This window comes from Narcine bancroftii, chromosome 1 (assembly GCF_036971445.1).
Source record: "Narcine bancroftii isolate sNarBan1 chromosome 1, sNarBan1.hap1, whole genome shotgun sequence".
NCBI lineage: Eukaryota > Metazoa > Chordata > Chondrichthyes > Torpediniformes > Narcinidae > Narcine > Narcine bancroftii.
Window position 1 is genome coordinate 493,585,974 of NC_091469.1, and position 21,165 is coordinate 493,607,138.

The following is a 21,165-nucleotide window of genomic DNA, read 5'->3' on the forward strand; positions in this document are numbered from 1 at the left end:
ACAACACGCAAACCAAAGCCTTGGAAAATTAGTCTGGTTTGTTGCTTTGGCTGTCACACTTACATGGGCCCCAGGCCCTGATGTCACGGCCCCACGTCATCAGACCGCTGGCCTGGCATTGGGCAGCATTTCTGCCAGAGTTCCCCATCTTCCTGCCGTACAGAGGTCACCTGGGATCGTGGCTGGTGTCACCCCCAGATCGGTGCAGTCGCTGAATTCATTTGCCATTTTTTTGGGCCGGTTTTTGACTCTGCACACGGGCCACTACAGTCAGTTAAACATTGATCTTATTATTCTGTATTAAGAAAATAAAACCAGTTTTGTTGAAGTAGCCGTGGTCTAAGTGAATTTCTGTGGCTGCCGGTTTTTGAGTCCTTGGGGCTCGTAACAAGTGGGGTCTCGTCTGCTTGATTTGAAATATTTGGAATTTTCAAACTAAAATATTTGGAGTTTTGGGCTCTTAAACCTTTGTATTTTTTGGGATTTATTAATAAATTGTTTTACCAAGCTCATTTAAACCTTGAATGGGGAAAACAGCAGCAATGGATCTAAATGAATTTTTGGTCCAACCATCACTTGCAGAGCTTCAGAGAAAAAGAGGAACCGATGGTCATTGCTAATCCTTGGCTGAAGTTGAGAGTTTCATGAGGAAAATAGAAATACAGAGAATTATAGTGAAATATTATATAAGTGAGGGAAAATTTGAAGAGGAAGACATTATATAACATTTTCCTGAGGATAAATCTGTGGAAATGCAATTGCAATTGAACAAATTGGAGCTGGAGAAAGAGAGAGAGAAAAACAGAGGGTGGATGAAGAAAGAGAGAAACAGGTGTTTAAACTGCAAAAACACAAACTTAAACTTGAAATGGAGGAAGCTGAAAGAAATAGGAAATATGAGTTTGAAGAAAGCTGAGAAGAAAGAGGCAGTTTTAATAAGAGAAATTAAAACTTGAGATGGAGGGAGGTGAGAGAACTGAAGCTTGAACTCCTGGAGAGAATTTTATGGCCAGTAGAGAGGTTAATCTAGTTCTTCCTTTCGATGAGAGAGATATAGATACCTATTTTCAGCTTTTAGAACTTTAAGATCAGCCATGATCTCGTTGAATGGCGGAGCAGGCTCAAAGGGCCGAATGACCTACTCCTGCTCCTATCTTCTATGTTTCTATGTTTTTGAAAAGACTGCTCAGAGCTCAAGCTGGCCGAAATAACAGTGGCCTCTTATGCTCCAAAGTGTATTAAAGGGGAAAGACACAACTGGCATACTCCAGTTTGACTGCAGAGCAAGTGGCAAATTAGGAGACTGTTAAGCAAGCACTATTAAAAGCTTATGAGTTGTTCCGGAAGAATATAGTCAAAAATTTAGGAATTTGGGGAAAACAGGGAACCAATCTCATGTGGATTCTGCACTTGAAAAATCTGAATTTTTTTTACTGTTAGAGGAATAAATAATGATTTCAACGGTGTCAGAGAATTGCTATTAATTGAGGAAATTAAAAGGTGTATACCCAATTAAATCAAATTATATCTGGATCAGAAAGATGTGGGGACACGGCAACAAACAGCTAGGTTAGCAGATGAATATGCTTTAACTCACAAAAACAACTGTCAAGATAGTCAGCCTTTTCGGAAGATTAAAGTGGAACAGACAAGAAAGCCTGAAATTAAGTCTGGGGAGAATAATAAGAGAAAAGATGAGGGTAAATTAGGAAAGGACAGAATTTCAGGATTTGTCTGTTATTACAGTAAGAAACCTGGTCATGTTCCTGCAAATTGCATAGTGCTGAAAAAAGAAGAAAAGTTACCAAAAGTTTGTATTCAGGTAGTTGAACTTTAATGAGAACAGAGGTTCCATACCTGGTAAGGATGTTTTGGATGTATTCAAACTTTTTGTCTCAGAGGGCTTGATTTCAGTAAAGGAAGGAAGTTCCCAAGAACCAGTTAAAATTCTCAGAGATACTGGGGCTGCCCAGTCATTGTTGTTGAAGAATGTCTTGTCCCTTGATCAAAAGATGGACACAGGAGAAGCGACTTTGATTAGAGGTGTTGGTGGAGATGTAGAATCAACAGCTCTGCACAAAATAGTGTTGAATTCAGAATTAAAGGACCAGTTGTAGTGGGAGTAATTTCAAAGTTGCCCATTTGAGGAGTTTTTCTTACTAGGAAATGATTTGGCAGAGGATAAAGTTGGGTCAGTTTTGAGATTAACAAATAAGCCAAGTAAGGATGAGGTTGATGAAGATTGTGAGATAGATCCTGCGTGTGCTGTGACAAGGTCTTTGACTAAGAAAATGATGAGAGCAGAGGAAGATTCAGTTGATAGAGACTTGCCCAGTACTTCTGAAATAGTCCAGAAAGAGCAGGTAAATTTGAGAGTCAGGATTTGTCTTTGTCAAGAAAAGAGTTAACTGAGCAGCAAAAGACAGATTCTGATCTCAAGGTCTTGAGGAGAAGGCTGTGGATGAGGAGATTGAGGAAATGCTCTGAGGATATTACTGGAAGGATGAATTGTTCATGAGGAAATGGAGACCTTGTGATGTCCCTGCAAATGAAGAGTGGGCAGTGATTCATCAGGTGGTCATTCCTAAAGCCTACCAGAATGAAATTTTAAATTTGGCCCATAGTACATCTTTGAGAGATCATCTAGGTATAAAGAAGACCATTTATAAAATTTCAAAACTATTTTTCTGGCCTGGTCTGAGGAAGGATGTTGTAAATTTTGTTGCTGGACACGTCACCTTTGTCAGGTTGTGCGGAACCTAATCAGGTCCTCCAGTACCTCCCATGCAATCTATTCCAGTTGTTGGGCAACCTTTCACTAGGGTTATTGTGGATTGTGTGGGTCCCCTGCCTAAAACAAAAGCTGGGAATCAGTACTTGTTAATGGTGTCCAGATTTCCAGAAACTATACCATTGAGGAATATCAAAGCAAAAACAGTGGTAAAGGCTTTGGAAAGAAATTTCACAGTTTTTGGGTAACCTAAAGAGATCCAGACTGATCAAGGACGTAATTTCATGTCAGGACTGTTTCACTAGTTGATTTATGAACGGGGAATTAAACAGATCACTTCATCTGCATACCATCCTGAAACTCAGGGAGCTTTGGAAAGATTTTATTCTAATCTTAAAAATATGATGAGGATTTACTGCCGAGAGAATGGAAAAGATTGGGACGAAGGGATTCATTTACAGTTATTTGCTATAAGAGAGTCTGTAAAGGATTCATTAGGTTTCAGCCCTTTTGAAATTGTGTTTGGACATCAAGTTAGAGGACCTTTAATGTTGATAAAAGAAAGTGGGTTAATGAGGATGTGCAGTTGGATTTGCTGGATTATGTTTCTAAATTTAAAAAGCAGTCACAAAAAATGTAGATTTTGGCTCAAGAGAATTTAAAATGGCTCAGGGAAAAATGAAACGATTATTTTTCTCTGGAGCTTAGAAGATTGAGGGGGGAATTTGATGGAGGTGTTCAAGATTTTAAAAGGGACAGAGAGAGTCAATGTGGATAGGCTTTTTAAATTAAGAGTGGGGGATATTCAAATCAGAGGCCATGGTTTGAGATTGAAGGGGGAAAATTATAGGGGGAACATGAGGGGAAATTTCTTCATGCAAAGGGTGGTTGGGATGTGGAATAAGCTTCCGGCAGAGATGGTTGAAGCAGGGACGTTATTTACATTTAAGGAAAGACTGGATAATTACATGGAGGGGAGAGAATTGGAGGGATATGGACCAGGTGCTGGTCAGTGGGACTAGGAGGGTGGGCATGGACTAGTAGGGCCAAATTGGCCAGTACTGTGCTATATATGGTTATATGGTTATTTGACAGGAAGACTCAAGTGTGGAATTTTAAGCCAGGAAATAAAGTATTAATTTTGTTCCCAACACATGACAATCCTCTTAAAGCAAAATTTTCTGGTCCATATGAAGTAAAATCAGAATTGAATACTCCAGATCGAAGGAATAAAACTCAGATTTATCATATGAACATATGAAACCTTACTATGAGAAAAATGGTAGTGGAGAACAGTATGAATCAGAGATGTTAGTTGTTGACAGGGTTGAGGAAGTTATGGATCATAATATCATGGAAAAAGAATCTTGTGAGGGTAACCTTAAAGCAACCATAGTTCCCGTGTGGCTGTCTAACTCAATAATTTTGAAAAATCTGAAGGAAAAATTAGGTCATCTTAAATCACAAGAATAAAAGCAGTTGCTTTTAAAATAAACATATTATTTCCTGATGTGCCAAAAAGGACATCAATGATTTGTCATGATGTGAATGTGGGAGGAGCGAGTCCCATAAACAACACCCCTATCGAATAAACATTGAAAAGAATAAAATAATGGATCAGGAGGTGGAATACATGTTGGAAAATGGTATTATTAAAGCTTAAAACTCAGATTGGAGTTCTCCTTGTTTTCTGGTACCTTAACCAGATAGAACTGTTAGATTCTGTACCAATTACAGGGAGGTTAATGCAGTAACCAAAACAGATGCTTATCCCATTTCTAGAACTGACGATTCTATTGATAAAATTGGGAAAGCTAAATTTCTTACTAAAGTGGATCTGTTGAAGGGTTACTGGTGTGTTCCACTAACAGAGAAAAGAAGGGATGTTTCCGCATTTGTGACATCATCTGATTTGTACAAATATAATGTGCTTCCTGTTGGCATGAAAAATGCCCATGCTATGTTCCAAAGGAAGATAAATTCTGTAATCCAAGAGTTAAAATATACAGATGCTTATATTGATAAGACATGGGAAAAACATCCGGTGAAATTGGAAAAATTATTTGCAAGATTATCTGAAGCAAACAACTGTCAATTTAGCTAAAAGTGAATTTGGACATGCGACTGCGACATAGTTAGGACACATAGTTGGTCAGGGCAAAGTTGTGCCGGTTGAAGTGAAAGTGCAGGCAATTTCTGAATTCCCTATTTCCTACAGCAAGAAAGCAGTGAGCAGGTTTTTAGGAATGGCAGGATGATATAGGAAGTTTTGCAAGAATTTTGCAGAAATTGCTCTTCCTTTAAACAATCTTTTGAAAAAAGGAGAGAAATTTGCTGGACAAAATCTTGTCAGAGAGGTTTAGAGAATTTAAAGCAGACGCTGTGCCATTGCCCTGTGTTAAAATCTCCTGATTTTGACAAACCATTTTCTTTAGCAGTAGATGCCAGTGAGGGGGCAGCTGATGCAGTTTTGTTACAAAAACATGATGATGAAATTGACTATCCAGTTGCCTACTTTTCAAAGAAATTCAATGTTCATCAAAGGAACTATTCCACTATTGAGAAAGAACTGTTATCTCTAATACTCGCTCTGCAGAATTTTGATGTGTGTCTGGGTACAACCCATGAACCAGTAATGATATTTATTGACCAATCCTCTAGTGTTTTTGAATAAGATGAAGAATAAAAATAGGAGATTGTTAAACTGGAATTTGAACTTGCAAGAATATAATCTGCAAATTAATATCAAAGGTACAAATAATGTGATCGCAGATTGCTTGTCTAGATGTTGAAATGATAATGTAAAGGGAAATGTTTCATTATTGGGATATGTTGCTGTAACGTGATATATATTGTGTATCATTATCATTGTAGAGATAGTTACAAATTTGTTTAGGTTATCAAATAATTTTAGCTCGAGAGCTAAAATTCCTTTGTAGGGGAGAGTGTAATGGAATAAGTTAATAAAATATATGTTTAAAAGGGGGAATAAGATTAGGTAGTTTAGGTCTCTTTTCACACACACAAACATCACATGACAGAAACAGAAAGAAAGACAGAAACAAAAACTGAAAAGAAAGGAGAGAGAGGGAGGTAAAACCTGCAGCAGCCAGTGAAAGGCCTGCTAAAGACCCCATTTCAAGACGGGTTTTGAGTTCAGAGTTCAACCTATTCAAAATCTCTGTCGTGGCTCGTTATTGTTTGTTTCTCCTGAAATAGGGGAAAAGATGAACTCTTTCTAGTAACCTGGAAGAAGGCACGTTTCTCCGGAAAGACACTTTGGTTGCAGATTGAAGTCAATCAGTTAGCGTGTCCAACAAACATCTCTCTGCACCCACCAAAGAACTTCTTAACTGGTAACAACTTACGTTAAGGCACCAGAGCCCGTTGAATAAAATGACTGTTTAATTCTGTGCCCAGTACTGAAAATTGCTTGATACCAGTAAACTTGGAGAACAATAAATGAATGGACAGTGAAAATGATCCATCTTCTCACATACACATTTAGGATTAGAAGGGAGTTAAGTAACTTAAAAGTGATAAATATTGATTTTATTATTCTGTGTTAAGAAAATAAAACCAATTACAACATTTTTGAATATAGCAATAGCAGTAGCCAAAAAAGTATACAGCGATTATATGGAAAACAGAGAACTTTGTAGCAACAGATAGATGGAACAGTGAAATGCCAAACTGTGTACCATTTGAAAAAATTACATATAGTTTAAGGAATCAGAGGGGAAATTTTTATAAGATTTAGGAACCATATATGGATTTCGTTAGTAAAAGTCCATCCACAACATCCATATCCCCCACTCCTCTCAATTAAAAATAAATATTAGAATATAAAATAAGTACTATAAGAAATAATGGGTAGTAATAAATGTGTAGATTTAGATGTTTCTCTCTTTTTCTTTCTTTTACTGGGGGGGAGGGGAAAAATATTACAAATGTTTGTATCATTGTGTGTTATGTTATTATAATGTGATAGCTATATGCACCGAGTCAAAGTTTGTACTGATGTAAACAATAAATAAAATTTCAAAAAAAAAGAAAACCAGAAGTAGCCATTATCTTGGTGAATTTCTGTTACTGCTGGTTTTTGAATCCTTTGGGCTCATAACATTTGGCCAACAATATGAAGAAAAATCCTAAGTGTTTCTACAGGTATATTAAGAGCAAAAGGAGAGGGACAAAATTGGTCTCTTTGAAGATCTATTATGAGAAGAACCAGAAGAGATGGGGAGATCTTAAAGGAGTTTTCTGGCATTGGTATTGACTCAAAAAATGGGCACAGAGTCAAAGGAAGTAAGATAAACAAGCAGTGAGGTCATAGAACCTGTAAAGATTAAAGAGGAAGTGCTTGCTGTGTTAAAGCAAATAAGGGTGGATAAATCCCCAGGGCCTAACAAAATATTCCCTCAGGCCTTGAGGGAGGCAAGGGTAGGAATTGCAGGGGCTCTGGAAGAAATATTTTAAATGTCCTTAGCCATGTGTGCGGTGCAAGAGGATTGGAGGGGAGCTCATGTTGTTCTGATGTTTAAAAATGGCTCCAAAAGTAACCCTGGAAATTATAGACCAGTGAGCCTGACTTCAGTCATAGGTCAATTATTGCAAGGTGTTCTTAGGTGTCAGGTATACAAGAATTTGGATAGCTAGGAACTGATAAGGGATAGCCAACGTGGTCCTAGTGAACCAATCTTGTCAAGTTGTTTTGAGGTTAGCAGGAAAGTTGATGAAGGAAAGGCTGTGGATGTTGTCAATATGGAATTTAGTAAGCCTTTGTCAAGGTCCCTCAGGGGAAGTTAGTCAGGAAGGTTCAGATGCTGGGTATTCATGGTGAAGTAGTGAACTGGATTCCACAATGGCCGGACGGGAGAAGCCAGAGAGTGGTGCTGGATGATGCTTCTCAGAATGGAGGCCTATAACTAGTGGTGTGTCTCAGGGATTGGTGCTGGGACCATTGTTAATTTGTCTTTTACAAGTGGTCCCCAACTTCCAACCTATGCGACTCACTACAATCCATACATACGACTGAAAAAAAAACTGTATTAATTTTTGAAAAATGTAAATATAAAAATTACTCCTCTGGTCACATGAATTCAGGGGCTGTTTATTTCGATAGACCAACATGGCAGCAGCCATAGCAGTCTGGAGGGCGCCAAATGTGTTCTATTTTTGGGTGGTGGATCCGGTGTTCAAGGTAGGGAAGGTGAGTGCAGGGCTGGAGCAACAGATGTCCAACTTGCGTCCATTTCAAGATATGACTGATTGGTCAGAATGGAACTTGGATGTATGTCAGGGACCACCTGTATATCAATGATCTGGATGGTAATGAGGTCAAGTGGATCAGCAAGTTTGCAAATGACACTGGAGCATAGAAAAATGAGGGGAGATTTGATCAAGGTATTTAAAATAATGAGGGGGATGGACAGAGTAAATATAGGTTGGCCTTTCCACTGAGGGTAGGTGAGATACAAACCAGAGGATGTGGGTTAAAGGTGAAAGTGGAAAAGTTTAGGAGGAACACAGAGAGTGGTGGGAGTGTGGAACGAGCTGCCAGCTGAAGTAGTGAATGTGGGCTCAACATTTAAGAAGAATTTGGAAAGTACATGGATGGGAGGTTTATGGAGGGCTATGGTCAGGGTGCAGGTCAGTGGGACTAGGAAGAATAATAGCTTGGCAGAGTCTGGAAGGGACGAAGGGCCTGTTTCTTTGCTGCATTATTCTATGGTTCTAAGTAAGGCTCAATCATGATTTTACTGAAAGCACAAGGCTCAAATGTCCACACTCCCATCTTCTTCTGTTCTTGTGCATGGCAGGAAGAGAAAGAGCATCAACGAGAGAATCATTACAGGAGGAAGGTACCTTCACTTGACGGGGCTGGTATTACGCTCATGATTCTTTCAATTTGATTTATTGAGGAACTTCCAGGAAAGAGTGGTTTGCCGAGCAGCATCTCTGCTAAAATACACCCAATACTCCACATGTCCACACCTTTGGTGTACCTGTACAAAGAGATATGTTGGAATTAGTTTTGATGGCCCTGCATGCTTCCTGTGAAGGCATATCCACAGCAACAATACATAAATGTCTACAACACATGACCCAGGGCCAGGATCCTATTTCCTGACAACATCACTTGCCCACCATTATTTCTGATTTCCTTGCTCTTTAAACCATAGAACCATGCAACATTACAGCACAGAAACAGGCTCCTTCGGCCCTTCTAGTCTGTACCGAACCAGTTTTTTTGCCTTGTCCCACTGACCTGCACCCAGTCCATATCCCTCCATACCCCTCCCATCCATGTACCTGTCCAAATTCTTCAGGGTGGCACAGTTGGCGCAACACCTTTACAGTGTCAGTGATGGGACCAGAGTTCGAATGCCGCACTGTCTGTAAGGAGTTTGTATGTTATCCCTATGGCTGTGTGGGTTTCCCGGGGGGCTCCGGTTTCTTCCCACCACTCAAAACGTACTGGGGTGTAGGTTAATTTGTGTAAATTGGTCAGCATGAACCTGTGAGCTGAAATGTGCTGTATGTTTAAATTTAATTTAATTTTAAAAAGCTAAAAAATTAAAAATGTAAAAAACTTAAATTTAAATGTTAACATTGGTCCTCAGCTGGCTAGGGGTGGGCTGATAACATCGTGATGACACCTGCTGCAGTCCGCGACCCAGGAGCCATCACCAGGGCTCCCATGGTGATTGGTGCTGGGGTTAGGGCTCCCTCCTGCCACCCAGAAATGTCCTCTTCTCGTTCCCCTTCCACCCCTTACTCCTTCAGTAAGGCCATTGAGACTGAAGAGCAGGAGGGCAGCAGGAAGCTGGAGAGAGAGCCGGATCCCCAGCGGGGGCAAAGAGAGTCGAAGCCCACCAAGCCGCTGGGGACAGAGGGCAAAGGGAACTTAGGTTGAGTTCCATGGCCTGGGAGGTGGGAGGAAGGAGGACAGATGCAGAGGAGTAGAGATGGAGAAACAGAGCTGGGGAGTCAAGTTGAAGGGGCAGTGCCAGGCAGAAGAGCTGGAAGAATGATCAATGGTTGTGTTTGTTACCTAAAAGTCCCCCATAGGGGGATTATGGGTAATGAAGATGGCCATTGCTTGGTACATATGTTAGACCTCATGGTGACAGGCGATGCTATGGCACCACTTGCCCCGCCTCCATAAGCTCCAGAGGGTGTTACGAGGCGCTGCAGAAGCTGCCTTTTAGGGCTGCGTCATAAAAATGTACATTCAAATTTTTCTCAGTGGATGGACCCAGCCTTGAGGTGGAGGACCGGGATAAAAACACCTTACATTTACTCTGTCTGTCCCCCTCATAATTTTAAATACCTATCGTATCTCCCCTCATTCTTCTACACTCCAGGGAATAAAGTCTTAACCTGTTAAACCTTTCCCTGTAACTCAGTTCCTGGAGTCCAGGCAACATCTTAGTAAATCTTCTCTGCCTCTTTCTATCTTATTGATATCTTTCCTGTAGCTCGGTGTCCAAAACTGCACACAATTCTCCACATTTGGCCTCACCAATGTCTTATGCAACTTGACCATAACTTCCCAACTCCTGGACTCAATACTTTGATTTATGAAGGCCAAAAGCTCTCTTCACAACCCTATCAGACACCACTTTCAGGGAATTATGTATCTGTATTCCCAGATCCTTCAGTTCTACCCCACTCCTCAGTGCCCGACCATTTACCGTCTACGTCCTTTCTGGGTTTGTCCTTCCAAAATGCAACACCTCACTCTGATCTGCATTAAATTCTATCGGCCATTTTTCAGCCATGTTTCCAGCTGGTCCAGATCCCTCTGCAAACTTTGAAAACCTTCTTCACGGTCCACAACGTCTCCAATCTTAGTGTCATCTGCCAACCTGTTGATCCAATTGACCACATTATCATCCAGATCATTGATATAGATGACAAACAACAAGGGTCCCAGCACCGACCCCTGAGGCCCACCACTACCTGGAACATTTTTCTCTCAAACATGCCAGTTGCTCATGCAGTGACTCAACGCGAAATGTCGATTATTGTTCTGCATCTAAAAATGCTTCCTGACCCAATAAGTTCTTAGAGCATTTGTTTTTTGCTCCAGATTCCAGCCTCTACCTTCTTGTGTAACTAGGTTGGAACTGCATTATTCCAACCCTGCCCTGAAGCTAGTGGATTTAAGTTTCTCTGTGGCAGTGTGAAGAGAAAACAATCAGCACTTCTGCCCCAAATTTAAACCCACATCAATTAACACTTTCACCAGGGAGAGGGACTTTGGTGAATGTGAGGTCAGTGCAGAGCAGGTGACTTGGCTAGAGGTGTCGAGGCAAGAAGAAAGGGTAGTTGCAGAGTTTTTCAGAGTCACGGCTGATATATTCTTTCTTTCACCTCATTTTTCTGCCTCCTCCCCATAATTTTTGACATACGTACCAATAAAAATACCTATCGACCTCTGCTTCAGATCCACCAAATGACTTGACCTCCATAGCTGACTGTGGCAACAAATTCCACACATTCACAAATTGGACAGAAATTTATCCTTATCTCTGGTTCGAAAGGGACATCCTTTTATTCTGTGACTGTGCCTCCTGCACTCTCCCACAACTATAAGACACAGGAGACCATAAATTATAGGAGACTATAGGAGCAGAAATAGGCTATTCAGCCCATTGAGTCAATCCCACCATTTAATTATGAGCAGATCCATTTTCCCCCTCAGCCCCACTGAATTCAAGACTGGTTTATTGCACTGGCCATCGTGTTTATATAGGCCCCAGAGACTGATGTCAGGGCCCTGTATCATTGGAGTCCCGGTCTAGATTTGGCCGGTGTTCCCGCCACAGTTCCCTGTCTTCTTGCCATATGGGAGGTCACCTCCATTGACAGCCTATGTCAACCCCAGGTCCATGTGTTCATCAGCCATTTTGTGGGCCAGTCCACATCTCCGTACGTGGGCCACTACAACATAATCAACATTTTGGGCTTAAGTACTTCAACAAGTATGATAAGATATAGGCAGGTGCCCAAACAAAATGGTGAGGGGGAGGGACAAGTGAGGAGCACAGTCCCACAGGCTGGAGGAAATAGGTGGATAAGGGAGGGAGGGCACACTGGCAAGCAGGGGGAGGAAGGATGGCTCTGTGAATGGAGATGGAATGTGATGGAGAGCTGGAGAAAAGAAGACAAAGGGAATGGAAAGGGAGACTCCCATTGTCTGTACTTTTATACAACAATAAAGGAATCATGAACTTGTAGCGGCAGCTACACTGCCCCTGCAATAACAGACACACAACCAGACGGGTTAAGCTAGTGAGCAGACTAGTTTATTGCAGGCTGCTGGGCTGCACTTAATCTCCCAGCCCAGACCTGGCTGAGAACCGCGCTGGAGGGCACTGACATCATCCGGGCGTCACGTGGTCCCCCAGTGTGAGTTTCTGAGCCCTGTGCTGGAAGGAAGGGAAACCCCCGACAGTGCCATTTTGGCCGGCTGCCCCGCCACGTGGCTTACAAGCGGGGCCGGTTTGTCTGCCTTGTGGTAAGCCACCACAAACTTTCTTTATGACCCTAACTACCAGTGACACCACTTTGAAGGAATTTTGTGTCTGTCTTCCTAGATCCCTCTGTTCACCTACATTCTGCAGTTCCCTACCGTTTATCATGGAAGTCCTACCCTGGTTTGTCCTTCCAAAATACAACACCTCACATTTGTTGTCATTAAATTTCATCTGCCATTTTACAGCCCATCTTACCAGCTGTCCAGACCCTGCTACAAGCTTTGAGTGCCTTCCTCGCTGTCCACTGCACCCTTAATCTTGGTATCATCTGTAAACTTGTTTCTCCCATTTACCACATTATAATCCAGAGCATTGATGTAGATGACAAACAACAATGATCCCACCACTGATCTTTGAGGCTCACCTCTAGTCACAGGCCTCCTGCAGATAGACAATCCTCTACACCACACTGACTTCTCCAACAAAGACAATGTTTAATCCAGTTTATAGCTCATCCTGAATACAAAATGACTGAACCTTCTTGACCATCCTCCCATCAGGACCTTGTCAAAGGCCTTAGTAAAGTCCATTCAGACAACATGCACGGACTTATCTTTCTGACTATCTCCAAACAATTGGTTAAAAAGGTCTACCGCACACAAAACTATGCTGACTATCCCTCATCCTTCATTGGCTGTCCAAATATAATAAAACCCCTGGTATCCAGAATTCAAACTATCAGCAGGCCTCAAGTAAACAGCAAAAGGAAAATAAATTTAAAAATTAAAATAAATATGAATAAAATAATAGATAATAATACATGTTTAAAATTGTAAAAGTAAATATTCTCTGAAGTAACACGTAAACTTTTGGTGAAGATGGGAGCAAATATCCAGCCAGCCTTGGTCGTAGCAGTGGTTGGGTGAAACAGCAATGGTGTTTCCCAGGATGAAGACCTGGTTGATGCCACTCGCCATTGGGGCGACTCTCTTAAAGAGTCTCCTTATCCCTGTTAATAAGAGTTGCCCCAGTCAGAGGCTTTATCGGTGAACTTGGGGGGGATTAATTATCTATGATGCTATTGTTTGTCTTTCGGCAATTTCGTGGAGTAGGATGAACTTGCAGATGCGGTGACAGGTAAATGTTTTCAAAGAATGTAACTGAAAATAAAGTTGAATGCTTTATGGTTTATACTGGTCGAGTACCCCGTATCCGAAGGTCCGAAAACATCCAAAAGCCGAACTTTTTTCATGCCAACTTACCGTCATAAGTGGAAAAAATTCAACACCTGACTTGCCCAAGTGGAGCTGTGACACTCCCTTGGTGCCAGTTTGATTAAAATAATAGTAAAAAAAAACAAATCTCTGCTTCTGGCCGAAAAGATGCCAAACGGAGCTGGGTCCAAGTCTTCAGCATTGACTGCAGCAGGTGTGGTGCCATCGACATCGAAAAAGTCGCCTCGAGGTCCTGGCAGAAGAGGGACATTGGGCTCCCGGGCAGGAACGGAAACCTCAAGCTCTCGGCAAGAGCGGGGACCTCGGACCCCCGGCAGGAGCGGGGACCTCGGGCCCCCGGTAGGAGTGGGGACCTTGGGTTCCTGGCAGGAGCGGGGACCTCGGGCCCCTGGCCGGAGCGGGGACTCTGGGCTCCTGGCAGGAGCAGGGACCATAGTCGGGGATCGGTGATGGCAGCTGGGAGGCGTCAGGGACCAACAGATATTTTTGAGACGTATTACACATTATTTCTGCTTATGCATATGAGCTGATACTAGTATTCTGCTGATAGAAACATAGAAACATAGAAGATAGGAGCAGGAGTAGGTCATTCGGCCCTTCGAGCCTGTTCCGCCATTCAACGAGATCATGGCTGATCTTAAAGTTCAGTACCCCGTCCCCGCCTTCTCTCCGTAACCTTTAATACCCTTATACTGAAGAAACATATCTAATTCCCTCTTAAATATATTCAATGAACCTGCCTCTACTGCCCTCTGTGGCAATGAATTCCACAGATTCACCACCCTCTGGGTCAAGAAATTCCTCCTCATCTCGGTCCTAAATAGTTTGCCTATTATCCTCAAACCATGGCCCCGGGTTCTGGACTCCCCTACCATTGGAAACATCCCATCTGCATCCATTCTGTCCAGTCCTGCCAGAATTTTATAGGTCTCTATGAGATCCCCTCTCAATCTTCTAAACTCCAGCGAGTACAATCCCAATTTGCGCAATCTTTCCTCATAAGTCATTCCTGCCATTCCAGGTATCAGCCTGGTGAATCGCCTCTGCACTCACTCCATTGCAAGAACATCCTTCCTTAGATAAGGTGACAAAAACTGCACACAATACTCCAGGTGGGGTCTCACCAAGGCCCTGTACAGCTGCAGTAAGGTATCCTTATTCCTATACTCAAAACCTCTCAATATGAAGGCCAACATACCATTTGCCTTTTTAACCGCCTGCTGTACCTGCATGCTCGCTTTCAGTGACTGGTGCCCAAGAACCCCTAGGTTTCTCTGCACTTCCCCATCTCCCAATCTATTGCCATTCAAATAGTAATCTGCCCTCCGGTTTGTATTACCTCACATTTATCCACATTGTAGTGCATTTGCCCAGTCCCCCAATTTATCCAAATAATACCGGAGCTTCCTGACCCCCTCTTAGCTTAGTGTCGTCTGCAAATTTGGAGATATTACATCCCTCATCTAGATCATTAATGTAAATTGTGAACAGCTGGGGTCCCAGGACAGATCCCTGTGGCACCCCACTGGTCACCGCCTGCCACTCAGAAAATGAGCCGTTTATCCCAGCTCTCTGTCTTCTATCAGCCAGCCAGTTCTCAATCCACATCAATACCTTGCCCCAATCCCATGAGCCTTGATTTTGCATGCCACTTGTTTTTTTTTAATTTTTTATTTTTTACACCATAAATCACATTAACCATGGTACACACTTTTTCCTTTTCACACATATACAGTACCATTTTCTACCCCCCCACCCCCCATCCCACCCTCCCTCCCGTCCATTTAAGGTATAAAATCTAGGATACATTAAACCAGTCAGACAATGTTGCCATTCAATAAAAATACACCAGAAATTCTACTGAGTCCATTCTTTTCATTTCCTTTTCCTTCCGTTAACTTAGGTAATGATTGTCCCCGGTAGGTTTCGCTATTGTATTTAATGTAAGGCTCCCATATTTGTTCAAATATTTCAATATTATTTCTTAAACTATATGTTATTTTTTCTAATGGAATACATTTATTCATTTCTATATACCATTGTTGTATTTTCAAATTATCTTCCGATTTCCAGGTTGACATAATACATTTTTTTGCTACGGCTAGAGCTATCTTAACAAATCTTTTTTGTGCATCCTCCAAATCAATTCCAAATTCTTTGTTTTTTATGTTAATTAGGAGGAAGATCTCTGGATTCTTTGGTATATTGTTTTCTGTTATTTTATTTAATATCTGATTTAGATCTTCCCAAAATTTTTCTACTTTTTCACATGTCCAGATTGCATGAATTGTTGTTCCCATTTCTTTTTTACATCGAAAACATCTATCAGATACTGTTGGGTCCCATTTATTTAACTTTTGAGGTGTAATGTATAGCCTGTGTATCCAGTTATATTGTATCATACGTAACCTCGTATTTATTGTATTTCTCATCGTTCCGGAGCATAACTTCTCCCATGTTTCCTTTTTTATCTTTATATTTAAATCTTGTTCCCATTTTTGTTTAGTTTTACCATTTGTTTCCTCATTCTCCTTTTCTTGCAGTTTAATATACATATTTGTTATAAATCTTTTGATTATCATTGTATCTGTAATCATATATTCAAGGTTACTTCCCTCTGGCAAACTCAAACTGCTTCCTAATTTATCCTTCAAGTAGGATCTCAATTGGTAATATGCCAGCGCTGTATCTTGAGTTATATTGTACTTATCTTTCATTTGTTCAAAGGATAAGAATCTATTTCCTGAAAAACAATTTTCTATTCTTTTAATCCCTTTTTTCTCCCATTCTCTAAAGGAAAGGTTATCTATTGTAAAAGGGAGTAACTTGTTTTGCGTCAATATTAGTTTTGGTAATTGATAATTTGTTTTATTTCTTTCTACATGAATCTTCTTCCAAATATTGAGGAGATGATGTAATACTGGAGAACTTCTACGTTGTACCAATTTTTCATCCCATTTATATAATATGTGTTCAGGTATCTTTTCCCCTATTTTATCTAATTCTAATCTCTTCCAATCTGGCTTTTCCCTTGTTTGATAAAAATCTGATAGGTATCTTAATTGTGCGGCTCTATAATAATTTTTAAAGTTTGGCAGTTGTCAGCCTCCTTGTTTATACCATTCTGTTAATTTATCTAGTGCTATCCTCGGTTTCCCCCGTCTCCATAAAAATTTCCTTATTATTTTCTTTAACTCCTTGAAGAATTTCTCTGTCAGTTGTATTGGCAATGCCTGAAATAGGTATAATATCCTTGGAAAAATGTTCATTTTAATACAGTTTATCCTTCCTATTAGTGTTAGTGGTAAATCTTTCCAATGCTCTAAATCGTCCTGTAATTTTTTCATTAGTGGATAATAATTGAGTTTATATAGTTGGCTGAGATTTTTGTTTATTTGTACACCTAGGTATCTTATTGCTTGCATTTGCCATCTAAATGGTGATTCCTTCTTAAATTTTGAGAAATCCGCATTATTCATAGGCATTGCTTCACTTTTATTTACGTTTATCTTGTAACCCGACACTTCTCCATATTCCTTCAATTTCTTATATAATTCTTTTATTGATAGTTCTGGTTCTGTTAAGTACACTATAACATCATCCGCAAATAAACTGATTTTATATTCCTTATCTTTTATTTTTATTCCTTTTATATTATTATCTGTTCTTATCAATTCTGCTAGTGGTTCTATACCTAACGCAAACAATAAAGGTGATAGTGGGCATCCCTGCTGTGTTGACCTGCTTAAGTTAAATTGCTTTGATACATGTCCATTTACTGTCACTTTCGCTAACGGTTCCTTATATAATGCTTTAAACCAATTAATATACTTCTCCGGTAAACTGAATTTTTGCAATACTTTGAACAAATAATTCCATTCTACTCTGTCAAAGGCCTTCTCTGCGTCTAAAGCAACTGCTACTGTAGGTGCTTTATTCCCTTCTACTGCATGAATTAAGTTAATAAATTTACAAATATTGTCTGTTGTGCGTCTTTTTTTGATAAATCCAGTTTGGTCTAAATTTACCATTTTCGGTACATACTCTGCTAATCTGTTTGCTAATAGTTTAGCTATTATCTTATAATCTGTGTTAAGTAAAGATATTGGTCTATATGACGCTGGTGTGAGTGGATCTTTCCCTTGCTTTAGTATTACTGTAATTATTGCTGTTTTACATGAATCTGGTAAGCTTTGTGTTTTATCAATCTGGTTGATTTCTTACAGGAGGGGCGGAATTAATAAGTCTTTAAATGTTTTATAGAATTCTATTGGGAATCCATCCTCTCCTGGTGTCTTATTATTTGGTAATTTTTTTTATTATCTCTTGTATTTCTACTATTCCAAATGGCTCTGTTAATTTATTTTGTTCCTCTATTTGTAGTTTTGGTAGTTCAATTTTAGTCAGAAATTCATCTATTTTCCCTTCTTTCCCTTCGTTTTCAGTTCGGTATAATTGTTCATAGAATTCTCTAAAGTTTTCCTTAATTTCTTTTGGATTATATGTAATTTGTTTGTCTTTTTTCCTTGATGCCAATACCATTTTCTTAGCTTGTTCTGTCTTAAGCTGCCATGCTAGAATTTTGTGCGTTTTTTCTCCTAGTTCATAATATTTCTGTTTTGTCTTCATTATGTTCTTCTCCACCTTATATGTTTGTAGTGTTTCATATTTTATTTTTTATCCGCCAATTCTCTTCTTTTAGTTGTATCTTCCTTCATTGCTAATTCTTTTTCTATATTTACTATTTCCCTTTCCAACTGCTCTGTTTCCTGGTTATAGTCCTTCTTCATCTTGGTTACATAACTTATTATTTGCCCTCTAATGAATGCTTTCATTGCATCCCATAGTATAAACTTATCTTCCACTGATTCCGTATTTATTTCAAAATACATTTTTATTTGTTTTTCAATAAATTCTCTAAAATCCTGCCTTTTAAGTAACATGGGGTTTAATCTCCATCTATACATTCTTGGAGGGATGTCCTCTAGCTTTACTGACAATATTAAGGGTGAATGGTCCAATAGTATTCTAGCTTTATATTCTGTTTTTCTTACTCTATCTTGCATACGAGCTGATAATAAAAATAGGTCTATTCTTGAGTATGTTTTATGTCTAGCCGAGTAATATGAATATTCCTTTTCCTTTGGGTGTTGTTTCCTCCATATATCCAAAAGTTGCATTTCTTCCATCGATTTAATTATAAATTTGGTTACTTTGTTCTTTCTGTTAATTTTTTTCCCAGTTTTGTCCATATTTGAATCCAAATTCAGGTTGAAATCCCCTCCTATTAATATGTTCCCTTGCGTATCTGCTACCTTCAAAAAGATATCTTGCATAAACTTTTGATCTTCTTCGTTAGGTGAATATACATTGAGTAGATTCCAAAACTCCGAATATATCTGACATTTTATCATTACATATCTCTCTGCTGGATCTATTATTTCCTCTTCTATTTTAAATGGCACATTTTTACTAATTAATATAGCTACTCCTCTTGCTTTTGAATTATATGATGCTGCTGTTACGTGTCCTACCCAATCTCTCTTTAATTTCTTGTGCTCAGTTAAATGTGTTTCTTGCACAAATGCTATATCAATTTTTTTTTTCAGTAAATTTAGCAGTTTCTTCCTTTTAATTTGGTTATGTATTCCATTAATATTTAAAGTCATATAGTTCAAAGTAGCCATTTTATACTTTGTTTATCTTCCCTTTCCGTTTCTCCATCATTACCTTTCCTTCTTATCCATTTCTGTTTTCTTGTTTTGAACCCTTTATAAGACAAAATTCCTAAAACATCAAACATTTTCCTTATTCTCCTATTTAAAACTTCTTTTGCCCCAATCTCCCCTTCCCCTCCTGAGTTGTCCTTTATCCCTTGTCGGACAACCACATCTCCCCTCTCCATTTGGATTTGCGAATTCACTCGCAAGCGTCAGCTGATTTTGCAGTGACCGCAACTCCCCCCCACCCAGCCCCCCCCAGAAAAGATTTCACTTTTCATATGTAACAAAGGTCACTCTTTTAATTCCCTCCTTATTCCCTCTATTCCATTTCCTTCCCTTATTAATTCTTGTTGGACTGCCTAAAGAAATCTCTTGGTGCCTGCCACATTGACCACCGCCAGTGGGCTGATAACGCCTCAAACCGTGCATCTTGGCGCCTCACAGTTTGGCGGGCAGCAACCTCCTTTGAAGAAGACCGCAGAGCCCACCTCACTGACAAAAGGCAAAGGAGGAAAAACCCAACACCCAACCCCAACCAACCAATTTTCCCCTGCAACCGCTGCAACCGTGTCTGCCTGTCCCGCATCGGACTTGTCAGCCACAAACGAGCCTGCAGCTGACGTGGACTTTTTACCCCCTCCATAAATCTTCGTCCGCGAAGCCAAGCCAAAGAAAAGAAGAATACTATCTATATTTTCCTCTAAATACAGATACATTCATGTTTGCACATTATACATATACACACATATACCTCTTTACCACATACATATAAATCGTGGTCATTTTTACTCTTATTACATATCTTCATCTCTCTGGTTGTTTTGTAGTTGTTCTGCAAATTTCCTTGCTTCCTCTGGATCCGAGAATAGTTTTTTTCCATAAGATCGTTTTCGATGTATTGAACTCCTTTCTCTTCTTCAGGAGTTCAAAACTTATGTGTCTTTTTAGTTCGCAGTCTTTTGTACTCTCGTTATACGTCTTCATCCCTCAGTCTATTTTGTAATTGTTCTGCAAATTTTCGTGCTTCCTCTGGATCAGAGAATAGTCTGTTTTGTTGTCCTGGAATAAATATTTTCAATACCGCTGGATGCTTTAGTATAAATTTATACCCTTTCTTCCATAAAATCGCCTTTGCTGTATTGAACTCCTTTCTCTTCTTCAGGAGTTCAAAACTTATATCTGGATAAATGAAGATTTTTTTGCCCTTTGTACTCCAGTGGCTTTTGCCCTCTCTTACTTTTTCCATTGTCTTCTCCAGTACCTTTTCTCTTGTAGTATATCTTAGGAATTTTACTAAAATAGATCTTGGCTTTTGTTGTGGTTGTGGTTTAAAGGCCACTGCTCTATGTGCCCTTTCTATTTCCATTTCTTGCTGTAGTTCTGGACATCCTAGGATCCTGGGGATCCAATCTTTTATAAACTCTCTCATATTCTTGCCTTCTCATCTTCCTTAAGGCCCACTATCTTTATGTTATTTCTTCTGTTATAATTTTCCATTTTATCTATTTTCTGAGCTAACAGTTCTTGTGTCTCTATAACTTTTTTATTAGATTCCTCTAATTTCTTTTTTAAGTCCTCTACCTCCATTTCTACTGCTGCTTCCCGCTCTTCCATCTTGTCCATTCTCTTTCCCATTTCTGTTAAGGTCATATCTATTTTATTCATTTTCTCTTCTGTATTGTTTATTCTTCTTCTTAAATCATCAAATTCCTGCACTTGCCATTCTTTAAATGACTCCATGTATTCTTTAATAAGAGAAAGTACCTCCTTTATCTTGCCTTTCTTTTCTTCTTATATTTCACTGTACTCTTCCTCTTCTTCTTCCTCTGGGTTGGCCATCTGTTGTTTCTTTGTTGCCCTTTTCTTCTCTTCTTTCTTGTTTTCGTTGTCTTCTATGTTCTCCTCTTGCTGCAGGTGTTCTGCAGCTGTCGTTGCCGGCTGTGGAGATCGACTCCCCAGCTGGTCACCCCTCCCGTCGGTGTGTTTTT

At 39.8% G+C, this 21,165-nt stretch overlaps 1 protein-coding gene across 1 annotated transcript in view; it reads right to left on the reverse strand.

The window, feature by feature from the left end:
- The window catches only part of mapk15 (mitogen-activated protein kinase 15), a 112,970-nt gene that overhangs the window by 40,396 nt on the left and 51,409 nt on the right, over positions 1-21,165 (reverse strand). The window contains exon 7 of the mRNA XM_069915165.1: positions 8,600-8,739. Coding sequence (XP_069771266.1) covers positions 8,600-8,739 — 140 coding nt within the window. The remainder of the gene's footprint in view (positions 1-8,599; positions 8,740-21,165) is intronic.